The sequence below is a fragment of the Oncorhynchus keta genome, chromosome 22, assembly GCF_023373465.1.
Source record: "Oncorhynchus keta strain PuntledgeMale-10-30-2019 chromosome 22, Oket_V2, whole genome shotgun sequence".
Classification (NCBI taxonomy): domain Eukaryota; kingdom Metazoa; phylum Chordata; class Actinopteri; order Salmoniformes; family Salmonidae; genus Oncorhynchus; species Oncorhynchus keta.
Genome location: NC_068442.1, coordinates 8172948 through 8193791, shown reverse-complemented (window position 1 = coordinate 8193791; position 20844 = coordinate 8172948). Strand labels below are relative to the sequence as shown.

General features: G+C 41.9%; 1 protein-coding gene across 2 annotated transcripts in view; it reads left to right on the top strand.

Moving 5' to 3' along the window:
• The window catches only part of LOC118400996 (mitochondrial inner membrane protease subunit 2-like), a 152320-nt gene that overhangs the window by 15138 nt on the left and 116338 nt on the right, over positions 1-20844 (top strand). The window contains exons 2-3 of one of the 2 annotated variants that reach the window (XM_035798081.2): positions 16294-16349; positions 16957-17094. In XM_035798081.2, coding sequence (XP_035653974.1) covers positions 16960-17094 — 135 coding nt within the window. In that variant the 5' untranslated portion in view covers positions 16294-16349; positions 16957-16959. The remainder of the gene's footprint in view (positions 1-16293; positions 16350-16956; positions 17095-20844) is intronic. The other variant, XM_035798080.2, reaches the window with a different exon arrangement.

Genomic DNA, 20844 nt, shown 5'->3' with positions numbered 1-20844 from the left:
CTTCCTGACACATCTCAGATGCATTTCTAGACAATCTGGACATCCCCTGTCTCAATTAAAATGAACCAACTAATACGGATGCCTGAATAAGTGATGATGAAGCTACTCTGGCAATCCAGTCCATGCAGAGCGATAAAGCCCCTGGGCCTGATGGCTTCCCTATTGAATTTGATAAACATTCTCTTCTAAACTATTCCCTATCCTCAGCTCAATGTACAATGAAACGTTTTCTAGTCAGAAACGGCCCCAGACACTTACCCAGGCGACTATTTTGATTTTGCTTAAAAAGGACAAGAATCCCCTAGACTGTGGCTCATACAGCCCTATAAGCCTTTGTGCTGTGATTTGATCAAAGTCTCACTAATGTCCTCTCATGCCGTTTAGAGACAGTGATGCCTCATAATTAACTCTAACCAAACCAAATTTATCTCAGGTAGGCAATTTTTCTATAATATGCGGCGGCTATGTAATGTTCTTTATTCTGCCCACTCAACTCCACAGCCAGAGGTCGTCATCTCTCTTGATGCTGAGAAGGCTTTCGACTGGGTTGAGTGGGAATGTCTATTTACAATACTAGAGAGATTTGGCTTTGACCCGTCATTCCTTTCCTAGATTAAGAATTTGTACTTGTCCCCAGTGGCTTCTGTTTGCAACTACAGTGTTACCTCCAGCTACTTCCCTCTCCACAGGGGGGCCAGGCAGGGTTGCTGTTTATCCCCTTTCCTATTTGATATGGCCATTGAGTCTCTTCCCATTTACTACTACCTGTACTACCTAGGTTGTTGTACTTAATCCCACTTTTTTTTGCCAAAGTCGATGTTCAAACAACTGGACAGCTACATTTCCAACTTCATTTGGAATAAGTCAAATCCACGAATGAGAAGGGTATATTTAGAGAGACCTAAGCCCGCAGGCTGACTGGGCCTTCCCGTTTTTTTTACACTACTACTGGCCAACAAATATATCTAAATGTGTTTATTGGGTTTCTACATTTGAAAACTAGGATGGTCCAATTTAAGCCACCATGGAGTTAGTCAAGCCTTCCAACTTCTCCTGTCTCGCTCTTGTGCTCCCCACTGCCCATGAACCTAGGCATCCATGTTCTGAATCCCATTGTCAAGAACTCCCTTAAAATCTGGTTCCAATTCCAAAAACAATTTAGCCTTAAACAAGCAAGCTGCTTCTTTTTATTACATTTTCTAAATAAATGCCGGCCTTCTAGGCAGAGTTCCTCTGTCCAGTGTCTGTTCTTTTGCCCATCTTAATATTTTTGTTTTATTGGCCAGTCTGAGATATGACTTTTTCTTTGCAACACTGCCTAGAAGGCCAGCATCCCGGAGTCGCCTCATCACTGTTGACGCTGAGACTGGTGTTTTGCGGGTACTATTTAATGAAGCTGCCTGTTGAGGACTTGTGAGGTGTCTGTTTCTCAAACTAGACACACTTGCTCAGTTGTGCACCGGGGCCTCCCACTCCTCTTTCTATTCTGGTTAGAGACAGTTTTCACTGTTATGTGAAGGGAGTAGTCCACAGTGTTGTACTAGATCTTCAGATTCTTGGCAATTTCTCGCATGGAATAGCCTTCATTTCTCAGAACAAGAATAGATTGACAAGTTTCAGAATAAAGTTCTTTGTTTCTGGACATTTTGAGCATGTAATTGAACCCACAAATGCTGATGCTCCAGATACTCAACTAGTCTATAGATGGAGAGTGTTAATGCTTCTTTAATCAGACCAACAGTTTTCAGCTGTGCTAACATAATTGCAAAAGGGTTTTCTAATGATCAATTAGCCTTTTTAAAATGATAAACTTGGATTAGCTAACACAGTATGCCATTGGAACACAGAAGTGATGGTTGCTGATAATGTATGCCTATGTAGATATTCCATTAAAATAATCTGCCGTTTCCACCTACAATAGTCATTTACAACATTATAACAATGTCTACACTGTATTTCTGAACTAATTCATGTTATTTTACCGGACAAAATACTTACACTACTTTTGAACGGTAGTGTAAGTATTCAGACCCTTTACTCAGTACTTTGTTGAAGCACCTTTGGCAGCGATTACAGCCTTGCGTCTTCTTGGGTATGACGCTACAAGCTTGGCACATCTGTATTTAGGGAGTTTCTCCCTTCTCTGGTCACAGATGCATAAAAAAAGGTAGGGGTACAGTATGGATCAGAAAACCAGTCAGTATCTGGTGTGACCACCATTTGCTTCATCTCCTTTGCATAGAGTTGATCAGGCTGTTGAATATGGCCTGTGGAATGTTGTGCCACTCCTCTTCAATGGCTGTTTGAAGTTGCTGAAAATATTGTCGGGAAATGAAACACGCTGTCGTACATGTTGATCCAGACCATACCAAACATGCTCAATGGGTGACATGTATGGTGAGTATGCAGGCCATGGAGGAACTGGGACATTTTCAGCTTCCAGGAATTGTGTATAGATCCTTGCGACATGAGGTTGTGCATTATCATGCCAAAACATTAAGTTATGGCGGTGGATGAATGGCACGACAATGGGCCTCAGGATCTCGTCACGGTATCTCTGTGCATTCCAATTGCCATCGATAAAATGCAATTGTGTTCGTCGTCCGCAGCTTATGTCTGCCCATACCATAACCTCTGTTCACAACGCTAACATCAGCAAACCGCTCGCCCCACAAACTGTTGCCACAAAGTTGGAAGCACAGAATCGTCTAGAATGTTACTGTATGCTGTAGCGTTAAGATTTCCCTTCACTGAAACTAAGAGGCCCATGAAGGCCATTATACTGCCAATGTTTGTCTATGGAGATTGCATGACTGTGTGACCGATTTTATACACCTGTCAGCAATCATAACTGGCACGCAGATCGGTAGAAATGGTTGGATAAATTGTAAGCATCCCCAAACGTAAAACTCACGCGCCAACTATGGTCTTTACTGTAACACCCATTAAAGAAATTGTGCAAGCGCGTGCACACACAGGTTCCATAGTTGTTCCCCCTGTGAGATTGAATGTCGCCGGCCCTGGGTTTCATGTGGCAGAGGTGAACATCTCCGTTAGAAACTTAGAAAGAGGGGAAATCTAAATATGCAACAACTAGGATGGGTTGTTAACAGGACTAGGATCATGCTTTTAGACAACGAAAGAAAGTTGATATAAAAACCAGTAGAACAGGAGAGAACATTCTGAAGAACTTTATCGGTTTCTAGCTTAGCTGTTGTTACTTCCGGCGCCGACAGAGATGGCCGCCTCGCTTCGCGTTCCTAGGAAACTATGCAGTTTTTTGTTTTTTTTACGTGTTATTTCTTACATTAGTACCCCAGGTCATCTTAGGTTTCATTACATACAGTCGAGAAGAACTACTGAATATAAGATCAGCGTCAACTCACCATCAGTACGACCAAGAATATGTTTTTCGCGACGCGGATCCTGTGTTCTGCCTTACAAACAGGACAACGGAATGGGTCGCATGCAGCGACTCAAAAAAATGACTCCGAAAAAGAGGGAAACGAGGCGGTCTTCTGGTCAGACTCCGGAGACGGGCACATCGTGCACCACTCCCTAGCATTCTTCTTGCCAATGTCCAGTCTCTAGACAACAAGGTTGATGAAATCCGAGCAAGGGTAGCATTCCAGAGGGACATCAGAGACTGCAACGTTCTGTGCTTCACGGAAACATGGCTCACTGGAGAGACGCTATCCGAAGCGGTGCAGCCAACTGGTTTCTCCACGCATCGCGCCGACAGAAACAAACACGTTTCTGGTAAGAAGAGGGGCGGGGGCGTATGCCTTATGGCTAACGAGACATGGTGTGATGAAAGAAACATACAGGAACTCAAATCCTTCTGTTCACCTGATTTCGAATTCCTCACAATCAAATGTAGACCGCATTATCTACCAAGAGAATTCTCTTCGATTCTAATCACAGCCGTATATATCCCCCCCCCCAAGCAGACACATCGATGGCTCTGAATGAACTTTATTTAACTCTTTGCAAACTGGAAACCATTTATCCGGAGGCTGCATTCATTGTAGCTGGGGATTTTAACAAGGCTATTCTGAAAACAAGACTCCCTAAATTTTAGCAGCATATCGATTGCGCAACCAGGGGTGGAAAAACCTTGGATCATTGTTACTCTAACTTCCGCGACGCATATAAGGCCCTGCCCCGCCCCCCTTTCGGAAAAGCTGACCACGACTCCATTTAGCTGATCCCTGCCTACAGACAGAAACTAAAACTAGAGGCTCCCACGCTGAGGTCTGTCCAACGCTGGTCTGACCAAGCTGACTCCACACTCCAAGACTGCTTCCATCACGTGGACTGGGATATGTTTCGTATTGCGTCAGATAACAACATTGACGAATACGCTGATTCGGTGTGCGAGTTCATTAGAACGTGCGTTGAAGATGTGCCAGGAATACCTATGTGAGAATGCTGTTCATCGACTACAGCTCGACATTCAACACCATAGTACCCTCCAAGCTCGTCATCAAGCACGAGACCCTGGGTCTCGACCCCGCCCTGTGCAACTGGGTACTGGACTTCCTGACGGGCCGCCCCCCAGGTGGTGAGGGTTGGTAACAACATCTCCTCCCCTCTGATCCTCAACACTGGGGCCCCACAAAGGTGCGTTCTGAGCCCTCTCCTGTACTCCCTGTTCACCCACGACTGCGTTGCCACGCACGCCTCCAACTCAATCATCAAGTTTGCGGACGACACAACAGTGGTAGGCTTGATTACCAGCAACGACGAGACGGCCTACAGGGAGGAGGTGAGGGCCCTCGGAGTGTGGTGTCAGGAGAATAACCTCACACTCAACGTCAACAAAACTAAGGAAATGATTGTGGACTTCAGGAAACAGCAGAGGGAACACCCCCCTATCCACATCGATGGAACAGTAGTGGAGAGGGTAGCAACTTTTAAGTTCCTCGGCATACACATCACAGACAAACTGAATTGGTCCACTCACACAGACAGCGTCGTGAAGAAGGCGCAGCAGCGCCTCTTCAACCTCAGGAGGCTGAAGAAATTTGGCTTGTCACCAAAAGCACTCACTAACTTCTACAGATGCACAATCGAGAGCATCCTGGCGGGCTGTATCACCGCCTGGTACGGCAACTGCTCCGCCCTCAACCGTAAGGCTCTCCAGAGGGTAGTGAGGTCTGCACAACGCATCACCGGGGGCAAACTACCTGCCCTCCAGGACACCTACACCACCCGATGTTACAGGAAGGCCATAAAGATCATCAAGGACATCAACCACCCGAGCCACTGCCTGTTCACCCCGCTATCATCCAAAAGGCGAGGTCAGTACAGGTGCATCAAAGCTGGGACCGAGAGACTGAAAAACAGCTTCTATCTCAAGGCCATCAGACTGTTAAACAGCCACCACTAACATTGAGTGGCCGCTGCCAACACACTGACACTGACTCAACTCCAGCCACTTTTAATAATGGGAATCGATGGGAATGATGTAAATATATCACTAGCCACTTTTAACAATGCTAACCTTATATAATGTTACTTACCCTACATTATTCATCTCATATGCATACGTATATACTGTACTCTATCATCGACTGCATCCTTATGTAATACATGTATCACTAGCCACTTTAACTATGCCCCTTTGTTTACATACTCATCTTATATGTATATACTGTACTCGATACCATCTACTGTATCTTGCCTATGCTGCTCTGTACCATCACTCATTCATATATCCTTATGTACATATTCTTTATCCCCTAACACTGTGTATAAGACAGTAGTTTAGGAATTGTTAGTTAGATTACTTGTTGGTTATTACTGCATTGTCGGAACTAGATGCACAAGCATTTCGCTACACTCGCATTAACATCTGCTAACCATGTGTATGTGACAAATAACATTTGATTTGATTTGTTAGCTGCTGCGTGCTGCTCCACTCGGTCTCTCCCTCAGCTCCACTGCAGCCTGCATCTGTGAGTTGCCTAGCAATGAGTCTCCACTCTGGCTTTTCATAGCTCACTCTGACTAGAGACAGAGCCGCCATTAGTTGATGTTATGCAGGCTACTTTCTAACTTTATAAACTCACTATACATTACTGTTTTGGGCAAAATAATAATTCCGGTTTTATGACTGACGAGAATTGTTTAATTCTGACACCAATTTAATTCCATGAAAGTATGTTTGCATACTATAGACTGATAAGCATGACCTTTTACATTTATTTTTGGCGGCTAACTGACTAACGGTTAACTATTAACATCCCTAAGCTGAACAGAACAGTATGCCAGTGGAAGGGGGGGCAGTAGCAGGTGGTCAGAACTATGGTTTGTGACTTCTACGATTTCCCATGGTTGACAATTCAATTGCAGTAATTCCGTTACAGATTTTTACCGATTCGGTAACAGAATTACGAGTTTTAATCACTTAATAATTTGTAAATAAACTTGAGATCAGTAAAAGAAACTACAACTAACTACCTTGACTTGTTACTTCTGTGAACGTTCATTATCCTCCCTCCTCATGAGGGATAGAAATGAGAAAATATCTATGTGGGTTTTTGGTAAAGGAATTACCAGGCGCAAGGGAATGTTTCTTTAAAAAGTGCAAATAATTTCTCCAAAACTGAACATAAGTGTTGATATTAGTTGGCATTATTGTGTTTTGATGCGACTCTTGATCACGGCCAGTTGTGATACAGCTCGGGATCGAACCATGGTCTTTAGTGACGCCTTAGACCGCTGTGCCACTCGGGAGGCCCTAATACCTTTTGAATACTTTTTCTGGTAGATGTTGTCTAAGACCCATTTTCCATCTATTTGACCAGAAATCGAAGACTTAACTTATTCCAAATTTTTGGGATGGAAAATGGTTGAAAAATGTATATATGCCTTAATTAAAAAAAAAAAATAGACTCTTAGCTTTCATTTGACGCTCAATTTGACATTCGCTTCACATGTTGGTGCTCATGGGTCCTTTTACATTTTAACTTTCCATCATTTTGTGTATTTTTCAAAGAGTATGCGACACCAATAGAAACTCTGTTTTCATAAGGCTTAGGCCTATGCTAGTTCCAATCTTAGTTCCAATGTATTTTTGGAAATGTTCAGACATGGGCTTCATAAATGGATTACTTGGGTAGCTACACTCTCATGACTTTGTAACAACTATAGTCCATTGTCTTTTTCAGCAACAAAATCTCAGATGCCCGCTTTTACAGAGCAGCACAATAGAATAACGTCACCAGATAAATGCTTGTATATGATAACCTGTCTAGTGTATTGCCACAGCTAGTTACAGAGCTTGCTCCTGCACATTTGGGTATTGACATGAATACAAATGCTCAAAGAGGGATGTAGTAGTGCGTTAACTCGTTTGTCACCGTGTCGGCAGTATTAATGCATTTGCCTCAAGACTTGATGAAGGCTTTTTCCCTCAGTGGAGCTCACTTTTTAATGTGCTTGAGTGCACTTGTCAAATCACAGTAAACAATGCCACGCTAAGGCACTCTGTGCACGATTGATAGGCCGACAGATAATACTGTAAAGGAAGATGTTTTGGGCCAGTGGCAGAAAATGCAAAACCTATGGTAGAAAAGAACCAGGAGAGGTGAGGTTTAGGGTGGTTGGTCATGGCTCAGTGTGGGGAGGAAAAGTTAATTCCTCATGCATTAGCCTGTGTGCACTCACACACACACACACATGCTCACACACACACACACACACACACACACACACACACACACACACACACATGCTCACACACACACACGCTCACACATACACACACACACACACACACACACACACACACACACACACACACACACACACACACACACACACACACACACACACACACACACACACACACACACACACACACACACACACACACACACACACACACAGTGTGTTACCTTGACATACCATCAGCCAACTCCGGTACCTCGGGCTATACCTCAAGCTCTATAACCTCTGCCTCACCTTTCTTATTCTCTTTCTTTGATACTGCATTCACGCTCTCTCCTCGCTCTGTAGTCTTGTCATGGCTGAATGGAGAAAACGCATGGGGAAATTTACATTGAGAAACTAGACTTTTGGTTCCCAGATACCGGGTAATGTGGTGGTAATAGTATCCTAATGGGTTTACAGATCTATACTGTTTTACTGTATTGTCTAGTAGTGATGAGGGGAAAACATCTATGCAGTTACATATCGCATTATTATAATTATATATTTTTTGCTACTGAAGGTAGTGTTAGCTAGAGATAGTTGGCTGTACCTGTGCCAAAACTGTTCTCCATCTTATTTTTAAATAGTGAGCCAACATTTATCTCCCTGACTGATCAAAACTTGTTTACTCATGCTCTCTCTCTCTCTGTAGCAGACATAAAGTGAGCAATATACAGTTGAAGTCGGAGGTTTACATACACTTAGGTTGGAGTCTTTAAAACTTCTTTTTCAACCACTCCACAAATTTCTTGTTAACAAACTTCAGTTTTGGCAGTCGGTTAGAACACCTACTTTGTGAATGACACAAAAAAAATATTGTTTACAGACAGATTATTTCACTTATAATTGACTGAATCACAATTCCAGTGGGTCAGAAGTTTACATATACTAAGTTGACTGTGTCTTTAAACAGCTTTGGAAATTCCAGAAAAGGATGTCATGGCTTTAGGAGCTTCTGATAGGCTAATTGACATCATTTGAGTCAATTGGCAGTGTACCTGTGGATGTATTTCAAGGCTTACCTTCAAACTCAGTGCCTCTTTGATTGACATCATGGGAAAATCAAAAGAAATCAGCCAAGACATCAGAATTTTTTTTTGCAGATCTCCACAAATCGCATTCGTCCTTGGGAGCAATTTCCAAATGCCTGAAGATACCATGTTCATCTGTACAAACAGTAGTACGCACGTATAAACACCTTTGACCATGCAGCCGTCATATCGCTCAGGAAGGAGACACGTTCTTTGGTGTTGAAAGAGCAAATCAATCCCAGGACAACAGCAAATGACCTTGTGAAGATGCTGTAGGAAACCCGTACAAAAGTATCTACATCCACAGTAAAACGAGTCCAATATCAACATAACCTGAAAGGTCGCTCAGCAAGGAAGAAGCCACTGCTCCAAAACCGCCATTAAAAAAGCCAGACTACGGTTTGCAACTGCACATGGGGACAAAGATCGTACTTTTTGGAGAAATGTCCTCTGGTCTGATGAAACAAAAATAGAACTGTTGGCCATAATAACCATTGTTAAGTTTGGAGGAAAAGGGGGAGGCTTGCAAGCCGAAGAACACCATCCCATCCGTGAAGCACGGGGGTGGCAGCATCATGTTGTGGGGGTGCTTTGCTGCAGGAGGGACTGGTGCACTTCATAAAATAGATGGCATCATGAGGTAGGAAAATTAAGTGGATATATTGAAGCAACACCTCAAGACATCAGTCAGGAAGTTAAAGCTTGGTCGCAAATGGGTCTTCCAAATGGCCAATGACCCCAAGCATACTTCCAAAGTTGAGCCAAAATGGTTTAGGCACTCCAATACCTTGACTTTGTTGTCCTTATCACAAAGCCCTGACCTCATCCTATAGAAAATGTGTGGACAGAAGTGAAAAAGGGTGCGCGAGCAAGGAGGCCTACAAACCTGACTCAGTTACACCAGCTCTGTCTGGAGGAATGGGTCAAAATTCACCCAACTTATCGTAGGAAGCTTGTGGAAGGCTTTCAGAACGTTTGACCCAAGTTAAACAATTTAAAGGCAATGCTACCAAATCCTAATTGAGTGTATGTAAACTTCTGACCCACTGGAAATGTGATGGAAGAAATAAAGCTGATATAAATCATTCTCTCTACTATTATTCTGACATTTCACATTGTTTAAAAAGTGGTGATCCTAACTGACCTAAGACAGGTAAGTTTTACTAGGATTAAATCTCAGGAACTGTGAAAAAACTGAGTTTAAATGTATTTGGCTAAGGTGTATGTAAACTTCTGACTTCGACTGTATTTGGAACGTCAAATTGCCAATAAAATCACATTATCGAATCACAATACATATAGAATCGTGAGAATTGCAATACATATTGCATTGGCACCTAAGTATCGTGATAGTATCATGAGGTCCTTGGCAATTCCCAGCCCTATTGGCTAGAGATTGATATGAATCAATGAAAGGCTGTCAGTTACCATGAACACAACTCTGCAAGAAGTCAGCACAGGAGGAAAGCCAGCCTAATGCAGCACAGCTGCTCTGTGCCACCCTCACACCTCACTGAAGCGCTCTGTAGGCCTTATGCGATTCAATTTGTTTTGATATGGATTATGTACTCTATTAATGTGCAGGAATGGCAATATGTTCATGTCAGGATGGATTGTTATGCTACAATGGATTTTCTGCCAACCATGCTGGAGTGCCTCTCCCTCTAGCACATGGTAACTGATGTCTTACAATATCCTATGGTGGGTCCGGAAAATAGATAATAATAATAAAACTGTGTTTTAATAGGGCGTAAAAAAAAATATATACAGGGGCGCGGAAGTCGTTCATTTGTTAAGGGTAGATGCTGTAGGGCTCTAAAAGTCTTCTTTGCTTGACATCATTGGAAAATCAAAAGAAATCAGCCAAGACCTCAGAAAAATAATTGTAGACCTCCACAAGTCTGGTTCATCCTTGGGAGCAATATTCAAACGCCTAAAGGTACCACGTTCATCTGTACAAACAATAGTACGCAAGTATAAACACCATGGGACCACGCAGCCTTCATACCACTCAGGAAGGAGACGTGTTCTGTCTCCTAGAGATGAACATACTCTGGTGCGAAAGGTGTAAATCAATCCCAGAACAACAGCAAAAGACCTTGTGAAGATACAAAAGTATCTATAGCCACAGTAAAACGAGTCCTAAATCAACATAACCTGAAAGGCCACTCAGCAGGGGCAGAAGCCACTGCTCCAAAACCTCCATAAAAAGGCCAGACTACAGTTTGCACATGGGGACAAAGATTGTACTTTTTGGAGAAATGTCCTCTGGTCTGATGAAACAAAAATAGAACTGTTTAGCCATAATGACCATCGTTATGTTTGGAGGCTTGCAAGCCGAATAACACCATTCCAAACATGAAGCATGGGGGTGGCAGCATCATGTTGTGGGGGTGCGTTGCTGCAGGAGGGTCTGGTGCACTTTACAAAATAGATGGCATCATGAGGAAAGAAAATGATATGGATATATTGAAGCAACATCTCAAGACATCAGTCAGGAAGTTTAAGCTTGGTCACAAATGGGTCTTCCAAGTGGACATAGAACCCAAGCGTACTTCCAAAGTTGAGGCAAAATGGCTTAAGGACAACAAAGTCAAGGTATTTGAGTGGCCATCACAAAGCCCTGACCTCAATCCCATAGAAAATGTGTGGGCAGAACTGAAAAAGCGTGTGCAGGCAAGGAGGCCTACAAACCTGACACCAGCTCTGTCAGGAGGAATGGGCCAAAATTCACCCAACTTATTGTGGGAAGCTTGTGGAAGGTTACCCAAAACGTTTGACCCAAGTTAAATCATTTAAAGTCAATGCTACCAAATACTAATTGACTGTATGTAAACTTCTAACCCACTGTGAATGTGATGAAAAAAATAAAAGCTGAAATGAATGATTCTCTCTACTATTATTCAGACATTTCACATTCTTAAAATAAAGTGGTGATCCTAACTGACCTAAGACAGAAATGTTTTACTAGGATTAAATGTCAGGAATGGTGAAAAACTTAGTTTAAATGTATTTGGCTAAGGTGTATGTAAACTTCCAACACAACTGTAAATGAGTTATCACTGTCCGGTTAACTGTCTAAAAGAACACAAGTTCAAATGGGAAAACAATATCAGATACTGTTTTATTTGTACACCAACTTAATTACATTATCACTGTTTTTCAGCTAATAGCACAACCAAATGACCTGGATTGCAGTTGAGATTACATTAAAGTACATGGTGCAAGTGGTCAGTGCCTCTGCAGATTATTATAGCATTTGTGAAGAATTCCACAGACCTGCGACCATTGCATGTTATCTTGAACATGCATGCTTTCTATGATTACATAAGAATACATTTGTTACAGTAACCTCAATGTGGCCATGATTTGTTACTCATTTTAAGGTCAAATAAATACTGTAACATTAGTTTGTAAGATAGCCTTAAAGGAAAGGCTCACCCATTTTTTTAATGTTATATTGTTTTTGTGCATCTCTGAGTGATGTTACTTGCTGATGTTGTCTTTGGTATTATTGTGTATACCTACATGTGCTAGCTAGCCAGCCCATAGAGAGAGCATTGCATTGTGGGTTTGTAGATGTCTTAAGCTATAACAGATATTCGGAACAATTTTCCATGTTTATTATAACGCCAAAATGAAACATTTGTTCGCAGAAATATTGTAAATGAAAGGAATGAGTGGTTTTGGGTTTTATTATGTTTATTATTGTTTATTGTAGACTATTTACTGTATTACAAAGGTAATATTGAGTTTGGTTGTATTTGTTTGACAGCACAACTAAATATCAACATTTAAAGGAGATGGATCTACTGCTTGGATAGTTCCGTCTGAGCCACAGGCTTAATCACATTCTTTAACTTTTTATTTTTGAATGAGATGGAGAATTGAATCAAACATTTTTATTGTATTGTAAAAGGAATATTGAATATTGTTTGGAAGGAGATGTATCTTCTGCTTGGATAGTTCTTTCTGTGCGACTGAGTCTGGCTATAATTCAGTTTGTCTACAAATTAATAATTCACATGTTGGATTCACGTCTCTATTTCAACCAAGCATCTAAGTTAAAGAATGTGAATGAATCAAATCAATCTTTAAATGCACATTAAATACAGTCCTATTCTTTAACTTAGATTTTTGTTTGAGATGGAAATGTGAATCCAACATATTTGGTATTAACTTGTAAATTCCATTTAAAATCAACCAAATCAACCAAAAGTTGGAATCCTAGGCCGATAGGGACTGTCTATATCATATTTCATGTAAGGTTTGTCTGTTGAAAATTGGTTAACATGATGTCAAACTCCTGTGGTTGAAATTTCACAAAACAGTTTTGTAAAATTAATAACTTATTTTCCACATATATTTCCAAATTACGTTGAAACAACGTTGATTTAACCAATGTGTGCCAAGTGGGTTTTGTGTTTCCTCAGCCCTGTGTGAGTGCTATGGGTGCAGGTTGACTCCACCTGCTATGTGCTTGGCCTTTTTAAAGCTGTAATATGTGACTTTTTGGGCGACCTGACCAAATTCACATAGAAAATGAGTTACAGATCTGTCATTCCCATTGACAGCAAGTCTAAGAAGCTGTAGATCTGTTTTATGTACGCTATTTCTATGCTTTCATTCTTAAGTTTCGTTTTTGCGTCTTAAACTTTTGGTGTTGTACACCAGCTTCAAACAGCTGAAAATACAATAGTTTTGGTTATGGGGAAATATATTTCACAGCAGTTTAGATGGTACAATGATTCTCTACACCATAGTTTCTTGTTTTGTCAGAAACTGAAATAAGGTGAACAATTAGAATTTTAGCAACCAGGAAATGGCGTAGACATTTCTGCATAGCGCATCTTTAATTAGCTTCATTACAGCAGGTTGACGCGGGCTGGAGCAGAGCAGTCATGGGGCCAGAGGCTGAGAGGATGTGTGATGCAGGTTGGTCTTAATTGGCTAGGCGGTTGTGTCCTTGGGCGGATCTTGTTCTGTCCGGGTCTACTTGGTCCTTCTGTAGCACAGTTGGTAGAGCATGGCGCTTGTAACGCCAGGGTAGTGGGTTCGATTCCCGGGACCACCCATACGTAGAATGTATGCACACATGACTGTAAGTCGCTTTGGATAAAAGCGTCTCCTAAATGGCATATATTATTATTATTATTATTATTATATTATTACTTATGTCCTGTTCTCTTCTGTCGAAAGGCTTCTATTCTTTTACTTCTAACTCAGTCACGTTCATTAACACTGTTTAGGCAACTTTTTGCACAAAAGGTTGATGCAACACTAATGCATGTAGTTGAAATAACAAGGAAAGTATTTTGAAACAATATTGTTGACAATATTTGCCAGCCATTGGGAAACAATATTTGCACGGAGGGTTGTTATTGTTTCAAAGCAATAGCCACTAGTGTTGTCATGATGCCAGCATTTTGATTTTGAAACCGATACCAGATTTAGTGTATTTTTCCATATCGAGACTGAAATCATCAACAATATATAGGCTACTTTGCCTACAAATTACTAAAGAGTGAGCCAGAGATGAATATATCTTAACCAGAAGAAGAAAAAAATGGATCCCTACCCGACCCCCCTCCTTCCGCTGCCTGCTGCCTGCTGCTGCTGGCCATCCCAGATTCTGCCTTTATGCTCCTGAAGTTTCCGGTAATAGGCTACACCAGCTTTCGGCAACCTTTTCCATTTGGAGTGCCAAGTAATTGTACCATTTCTTTCTACTGATCTGTATGCCAGTTATGATTTTCATATGCACATTTTGTGGAACAGGTTAATTTAATTTATAATAAAGTCTCTAATTAAGTGGTTAATCAAAATTCTATCAAATTGAAAATGATACTTTTAGATTTGTAACTTCTATTGCCTTTGCCAATATGTAAAAATAGCCTACATAAAGCTAACAAATAATTATATTTTAGCCCACAGGTAGAAAATAACCATATTTTTTAAATAAATATCCTATACATCGCATGGCCTATCTGCAAGGAACTTAACATTGTATCAACTATTAACTTGGGTCCAGCTTGATGCTGGTACTAGCAAACCTGCAATATTGTATAAAATATTCTGGGCCCTCAAGAGTTTCTGTGCCAGTGAGCTCTGGACAGACAGACACAGCTGTAAGCTATTTGCGCAAGGGATGAGAGGTAATCAGGTAGGCCTTTTTTCCACCAGATCAGAGCATGACATTTTTTCCACTTTCATGCTGAGCGGTTATTGAAAGGGGGAGAGAGCTGGCTGGAAAGATTTTTCAAATAGGCTACGTTAAGGAACTATTGTCATTCTCAATGGATGTAAAAACAGACTTTGTTTACTTTGCTTTTTGAGGCGAAGAAAAAATTACTTTGATTAAGCTCCACAGTGATGCTGATTTTAAGACAATCAGAAATAGTATCAAATCCCAAAATGGGAACATTCATAAGCCTACATTTGCGCACAGGCCAGGTAGACTAGACCTAGTTCTATGCGTAATCAGGTACGCCGTGTCTTTATTCATAAATGGAATGAGATAAACCAAACTTAGGTTGTGCGCTCTGCAAATGTGTCCGCTCCTTCAATGAGAACGGTAAAGACTGTAATAAAAATATATTGAATGCATTAACATAAATGACCATAACCAAACAAACATTGTAGATTACAAATGATGGTAATTAACACTAAATGTACTACTGATGATACTGGTGTGCCATCCCTGTGGCCTCCGCAATGGATTAGTCCAATCAGACAGGTGTCTCATGTGCTAAATATATATATATTTTTTTTATATAATTGCCACTGCCAGACTAAGAATATCTCAGTTCAACATCATTACATTATCATTTTTTATGTCAATATTTTTCAGAGACAGCCATGTATGCATTAATTAATAAATTATACAATCAACTTGACTTTATTTTTAACCAACTACATGACAACTTAATGGTAATAATTTATTTGAAAGGTAAATCTCTGTTGATAAACTTGGAAAATCAAGATGTAGCTTAGACCTATTCACAATACAGGTGAATGCATATTCAATAGGAGTGTGCGTGCATTGTGTTATTGAGCTTCTTTTGGCTGATTGCATGGGGCTACAGATGACATACAGTTTCCATTCCATTTTGGACTTATTTAATTGTGCTTATCAACAACATTTGCATAGAAGTAGCTTCTTTTTATAAGAATGTGTCTTTAACCAGTAATGACATCATTCACGGGAGAAGAGGGGGCGGTCCGTCGGAGCACAGTCAATTCAATGACACAATAGATCATCTTTGGGAGAGATGTGGGAATTAATTTAGTTTTTTGTGTCAATCAGCATATTTTACGTAATGGTTTGCATATTACCATAAACAAAGTACTAGAGTATTGAGTTGATGTTAGCTTTAGCTGTCAGCTAGCAACAAAAGTTAGCCTGCAAAGTTGGAAGCTACCGGTATCTTTTTGCATTGTGCAAGTCTTCTAGCTTGTATGGACATTGTTTTGCGAACAGTAATTAACAGTTTAAAAATTTCTACATGCCGTGTCGGATTCAAATGTGTTATCTTCTGTGCAGCATGAGTGGGGAGCTAACATGACGCAGCCCAGACTCCCAGTGCAGGCTTGCAATGGGTAAGTGGAGCAGGTACGGTGCACGCTATAGTAAGGGATCGGCTGCGCTGACAGACAGGCTTGATTCGTGAGACACATTAACAGAAATACAGAAAGTAAAAAAAATATATATATATATTAGTACCCGAGACGTTATTCATGTTCTAGTATCGAAAGTACCGAAGTTTCGGTATAACGTGCAACACTAAGGATAGGTAAGGACATGCTACAGTACCACCAAGGAATATTTGATGCACCTCTGAAGCATAAACTTTTTGAAGCATCTCACGATCACAATCAGTAACAACAAAGTTTGAGTATCTGCCTGGTGGCTGTGTTATTTAAAGCCGCAGATGCATTAGCCTGTCTAGGGTCTTTGGTCTGTCACTCTGTTATTTCACACTTGTCTTGCTGTCCTGCTGTCGTTTTTGAGAACAGAGGGCAGAGAAGGATGAGAAATGCCTGCATGCAATATGTGTTCTCTCTTTGAGTGAGAAATGACTGTAATTACATCCTGTTCTTTCCAATACAAACTCCCTACTATCTGATTCTCCATTTGCTGTTGCATGCTGAGTTCTTATGGCTGTGTTCCAATTATGATGGCTGAACTGTGTTCCTCTGTCCCTAGGTGATGGCTCAGCAGGCCGGGGCTGGGCGCAGGTATATCCGGGCGTTTGTGAGCGGCTTCTTCGTGGCAGTGCCCGTAACTGTCACTGTTCTGGACCGCTTTGCCTATGTAGCACGAGTAGAAGGAGCCTCAATGCAGGTGAGACACACGCTCTCTGCTTTCTCCATCAATTCCTACCGATCTTGTTGTACTTTTTCAAAGCCCCACTTTCCTTTTGTGACAGAGTTGATTGCATCTCGGTATCTACTGTATCATGCAGTAAAGAGAGGGAGAGGTTCTATTGAATGGAATAAATTGGCCTTACCTCACCCCACAATTCAAATACCAATACCACAGAAGACATTTAGCCGTGCTCGGATTCAGAAGCCATACAATACAACAGAAGTCATACTTCATGGCCTGGGTTGACACTTTGTCGTGATGAAATCCATCAAATGCATCTCACGTCTTTGCTCAGGTTAAGAAAACGCACATAAACACTTGTTTTAAACCTCTATGCTCAATGCACGTTTATCTTTCATTCTGCTGTCAAACAGAGTTGACCAGGCATACATCTGTAGCTATGTAGGCATCGAGGTAAGTCAGTCGGGCAGCTGAGACCCATTGGTTTCGCGTCATTGGCTGGGGCTTGTCCTCCCTGTTGACAGTGTTGGTTGGCAGTTTAGCTTCTTGTGAATGGTTGACAAGAGAATCTATACAGCGTGATATAGTTTTGTTTGTACCATCCCATGTGACGTAATTAGAATCCAAGTATATTTGCATGGTTTTCTAAGTCAGTAAAGAAAGAAAGAAATGTAACAACAAATGTTTGTCTGAAGAAGATCGTTATTGATCTCCCTCCTCTCCTCCCATACCACTAATTAGTAAGTCAATACGTTCAGATACTGAAGGCTGTTTACATTGTTGGAGTTGTTTAGGATTTCGCCTGCTTCTAGTTGTGTAGACAGGTCGTTGCCTCACTTTGCCTCTCCTCCTACAAGACCGTGATAGTTTAACCAAGAATCCTTTCAAAACCCCTGCGTTGTCTTGCCTAAGGCTGCAGTGCTCACAAGATTGAATTGTTGACCAGACAATCTTATTTGATCTAACTTTCCTTGTCTCCTGTGTTGTTGTTTGTTTCTCAGGTTTTTATTAATTCTAGGGTGCTTTCAAGCTAGCAAGATAAACGTCTTTGAAACAATACAGCATGTAATATGGTAAAATATGACTGAAAGTGAAAATGATAACGTACCCAACTGTAACAGATACATTCTGCGGCTGGCAGCACTCGTATGGGATATTTATTTTCAGCAGACGGATAAGAGATATTCTGTCAATTACCCTGGCAAGCGTGAAATGGCCTGTGCACATCCTGTTTAATGAATCATTCTTCCTGTGTCATGTCACCCGCTGCTTGGAGTGGGGCTTCGTCACACACTAGCTCTTCGATAAAGTGACACAAACTAAGTTGTAAGAATGAATTATTTCTGTGGGGGGGGGATTTCACAGACTATAGACGTACTACACTGTATACGATAGAGTTAGTCGTGGTTGTTGAGAAACCCTCTTGTGTTTCCCATTTAGGGGAAACCTTGTTCACAAGGTACAAACCTGAGGGAAACTGGAAGGTACTGAACTTGTCCAACCCTGATGTGCTCTGTAAGGTACTGTAGGAGAAATGTGCATCATCTTGTTTGTGTTGTTGTTTAGATTATTGACCTCTGTACTGACCCTTGCCCCTGAGACCTGACTGTAGACCTCTATGGCGTCAGACTTTATAGTTAATTAGTCTACAGCCACGTCTCAGGGCAACCGTTCCACTCCAATAGATTTTAATGGTATGACATATGTTTCACCCACATCTGTCGGTGTGAATCGGTAGGCACAGGAAGACATACAGATATATATCAAATGGTGCCGGAAGAAATGGCAGCAGTTTAACAGGCGCCCAACTTATTGTGCTATTATGTGTTTGTTTTTTCGCATTATTTGTAGCTTATTTTGTACAAAATGTTTCTGCAACTGTATCTTATGGCAAAAAAGAGCTTCTGGAGGTCAATTATAGGCATTTAGCAAGACACCCCCAATAAAGCAGTGGTTCTGCAGGTGGGGACCACAGACCACTTCTCAGTTCCTATGCTTCCTGGCTGATGTTTTGGTCACTTTTGAATGCTGGCGGTGCTTTCACTCGAGTGGTAGCATGAGACGGAGTCTTACAACCCACACAAGTGTCTCAGGTAGCGCAGCTCATCCAGGATGGTACATGACTGCGAGATGTGACAAGAAGGTTTGCTGTGTCTGTCAGCGTAGTGTCCAGAGCATTGAGGCGCTACCAGGAGACAGGCCAGTACATCATGAGACGTGGAGGAGGCCGTAGGAGGGCAACAACCCAGCAGCAGGACCGCTACCTCCGCCTTTGTGCAAGGAGGAGAAGGAGGAGCACTGCCAGAGCCCTGCAAAATGACCTCCAGCAGGCCACAAATGTGCATGTGTCTGCTCAAACGGTCAGAAACAGACTCCATGAGGGTGGTATGAGGGCCCGACATCCACAGGTGGGGGTTGTGCTCACAGCCCAACACCGTGCAGGACGTTTGGTATTTGCCAGAGAACACCAAGATTGGCAAATTCGCCACTGGCGCCCTGTGCTCTTCACAGATGAAAGCAGGTTCACACTGAGCACATGTGACAGTCTGGAGACACCGTGGAGAACGTTCTGCTGCCTGCAACATCCTCCAGCATGACCGGTTTGGCGGTGGGTCAGTCATGGTGTGGGGTGACATTTCTTTGGGGGGCCGCACAGCCCTCCATGTGCTCGCCAGAGGTAGCCTGACTGCCATTAGGTACCAAGATGAGATCCTCAGACCCCTTGTGAGACCATATGCTGGTGCGGTTGGCCCTGGGTTCCTCCTAATGCAAGACCATGCTAGACCTCATGTGGCTGGAGTGTGTCAGCAGTTCCTGCAAGAGGAAGGCGTTGGTGCTATGGACTGGCCCGCCCGTTCCCCAGCCCTGAATCCAATTGAGCACATCTGGGACATCATGTCTCGCTCCATCCACCAACGCCACGTTGCACCACAGACTGTCCAGGAGTTGGCGGATGCTTTAGTCCAGGTCTGGGAGGAGATCCCTCAGGAGACCATCCGCCACCTCATCAGGAGCATTCCCAGGCGTTGTAGGGAGGTCATACAGGCACGTGGAGGCCACACACACTACTGAGCCTAATTTTGACTTGTTTTAAGGACATTACATCAAAGTTGGATCAGCCTGTAGTGTGGTTTTCCACTTTCATTTTGAGTGTCACTCCAGACCTCCATGGGTTGATACATTTGATTTCCAGAGATAATGTTTGTGTGATTTTGTTGTCAGCACATTCAACTATGTAAAGAAAAAAAGTATTTAATAAGAATATTTCATTCATTCAGATCTAGGATGTGTTATTTTAGTGTTCCCTTTATTTTTTTGAGCAGTGTATATGCATAGTCACTTTAACCATATCTACATGTACATACTACCTCAATTAGCCCGACTAACCGGTGCCTGTATATAGACTCACTACTGTTATTTTTCACTGTCTTTTTACTGTTGTTTTACTTCTCTACTTACCTATTGTTCACCTAGTACCTTTTTTTACACTGTTGGTTAGTGCCTGTAAGTAAGCATTTCACTGTTTTATTTGGCGCACGTGACAAATCAACTTTGATTTGATAGGCTAGACACAGCAATTAGCTCAGTATGGCAGGAGTCCGCTTTACTTCTCTAAGAGGAATATGTAATTCAGTCTGTCTTCTGTTCCCTGGTTGCCCTCTGCTTGGCCCTTGCTGCTGTTTCTTCTTTCCAGGCCACCGATGACAATGTTGCTCGTTTCCCCTGTTCCTTGTTTCTTTCCGATGTGACTGACTCGCCTCTTTT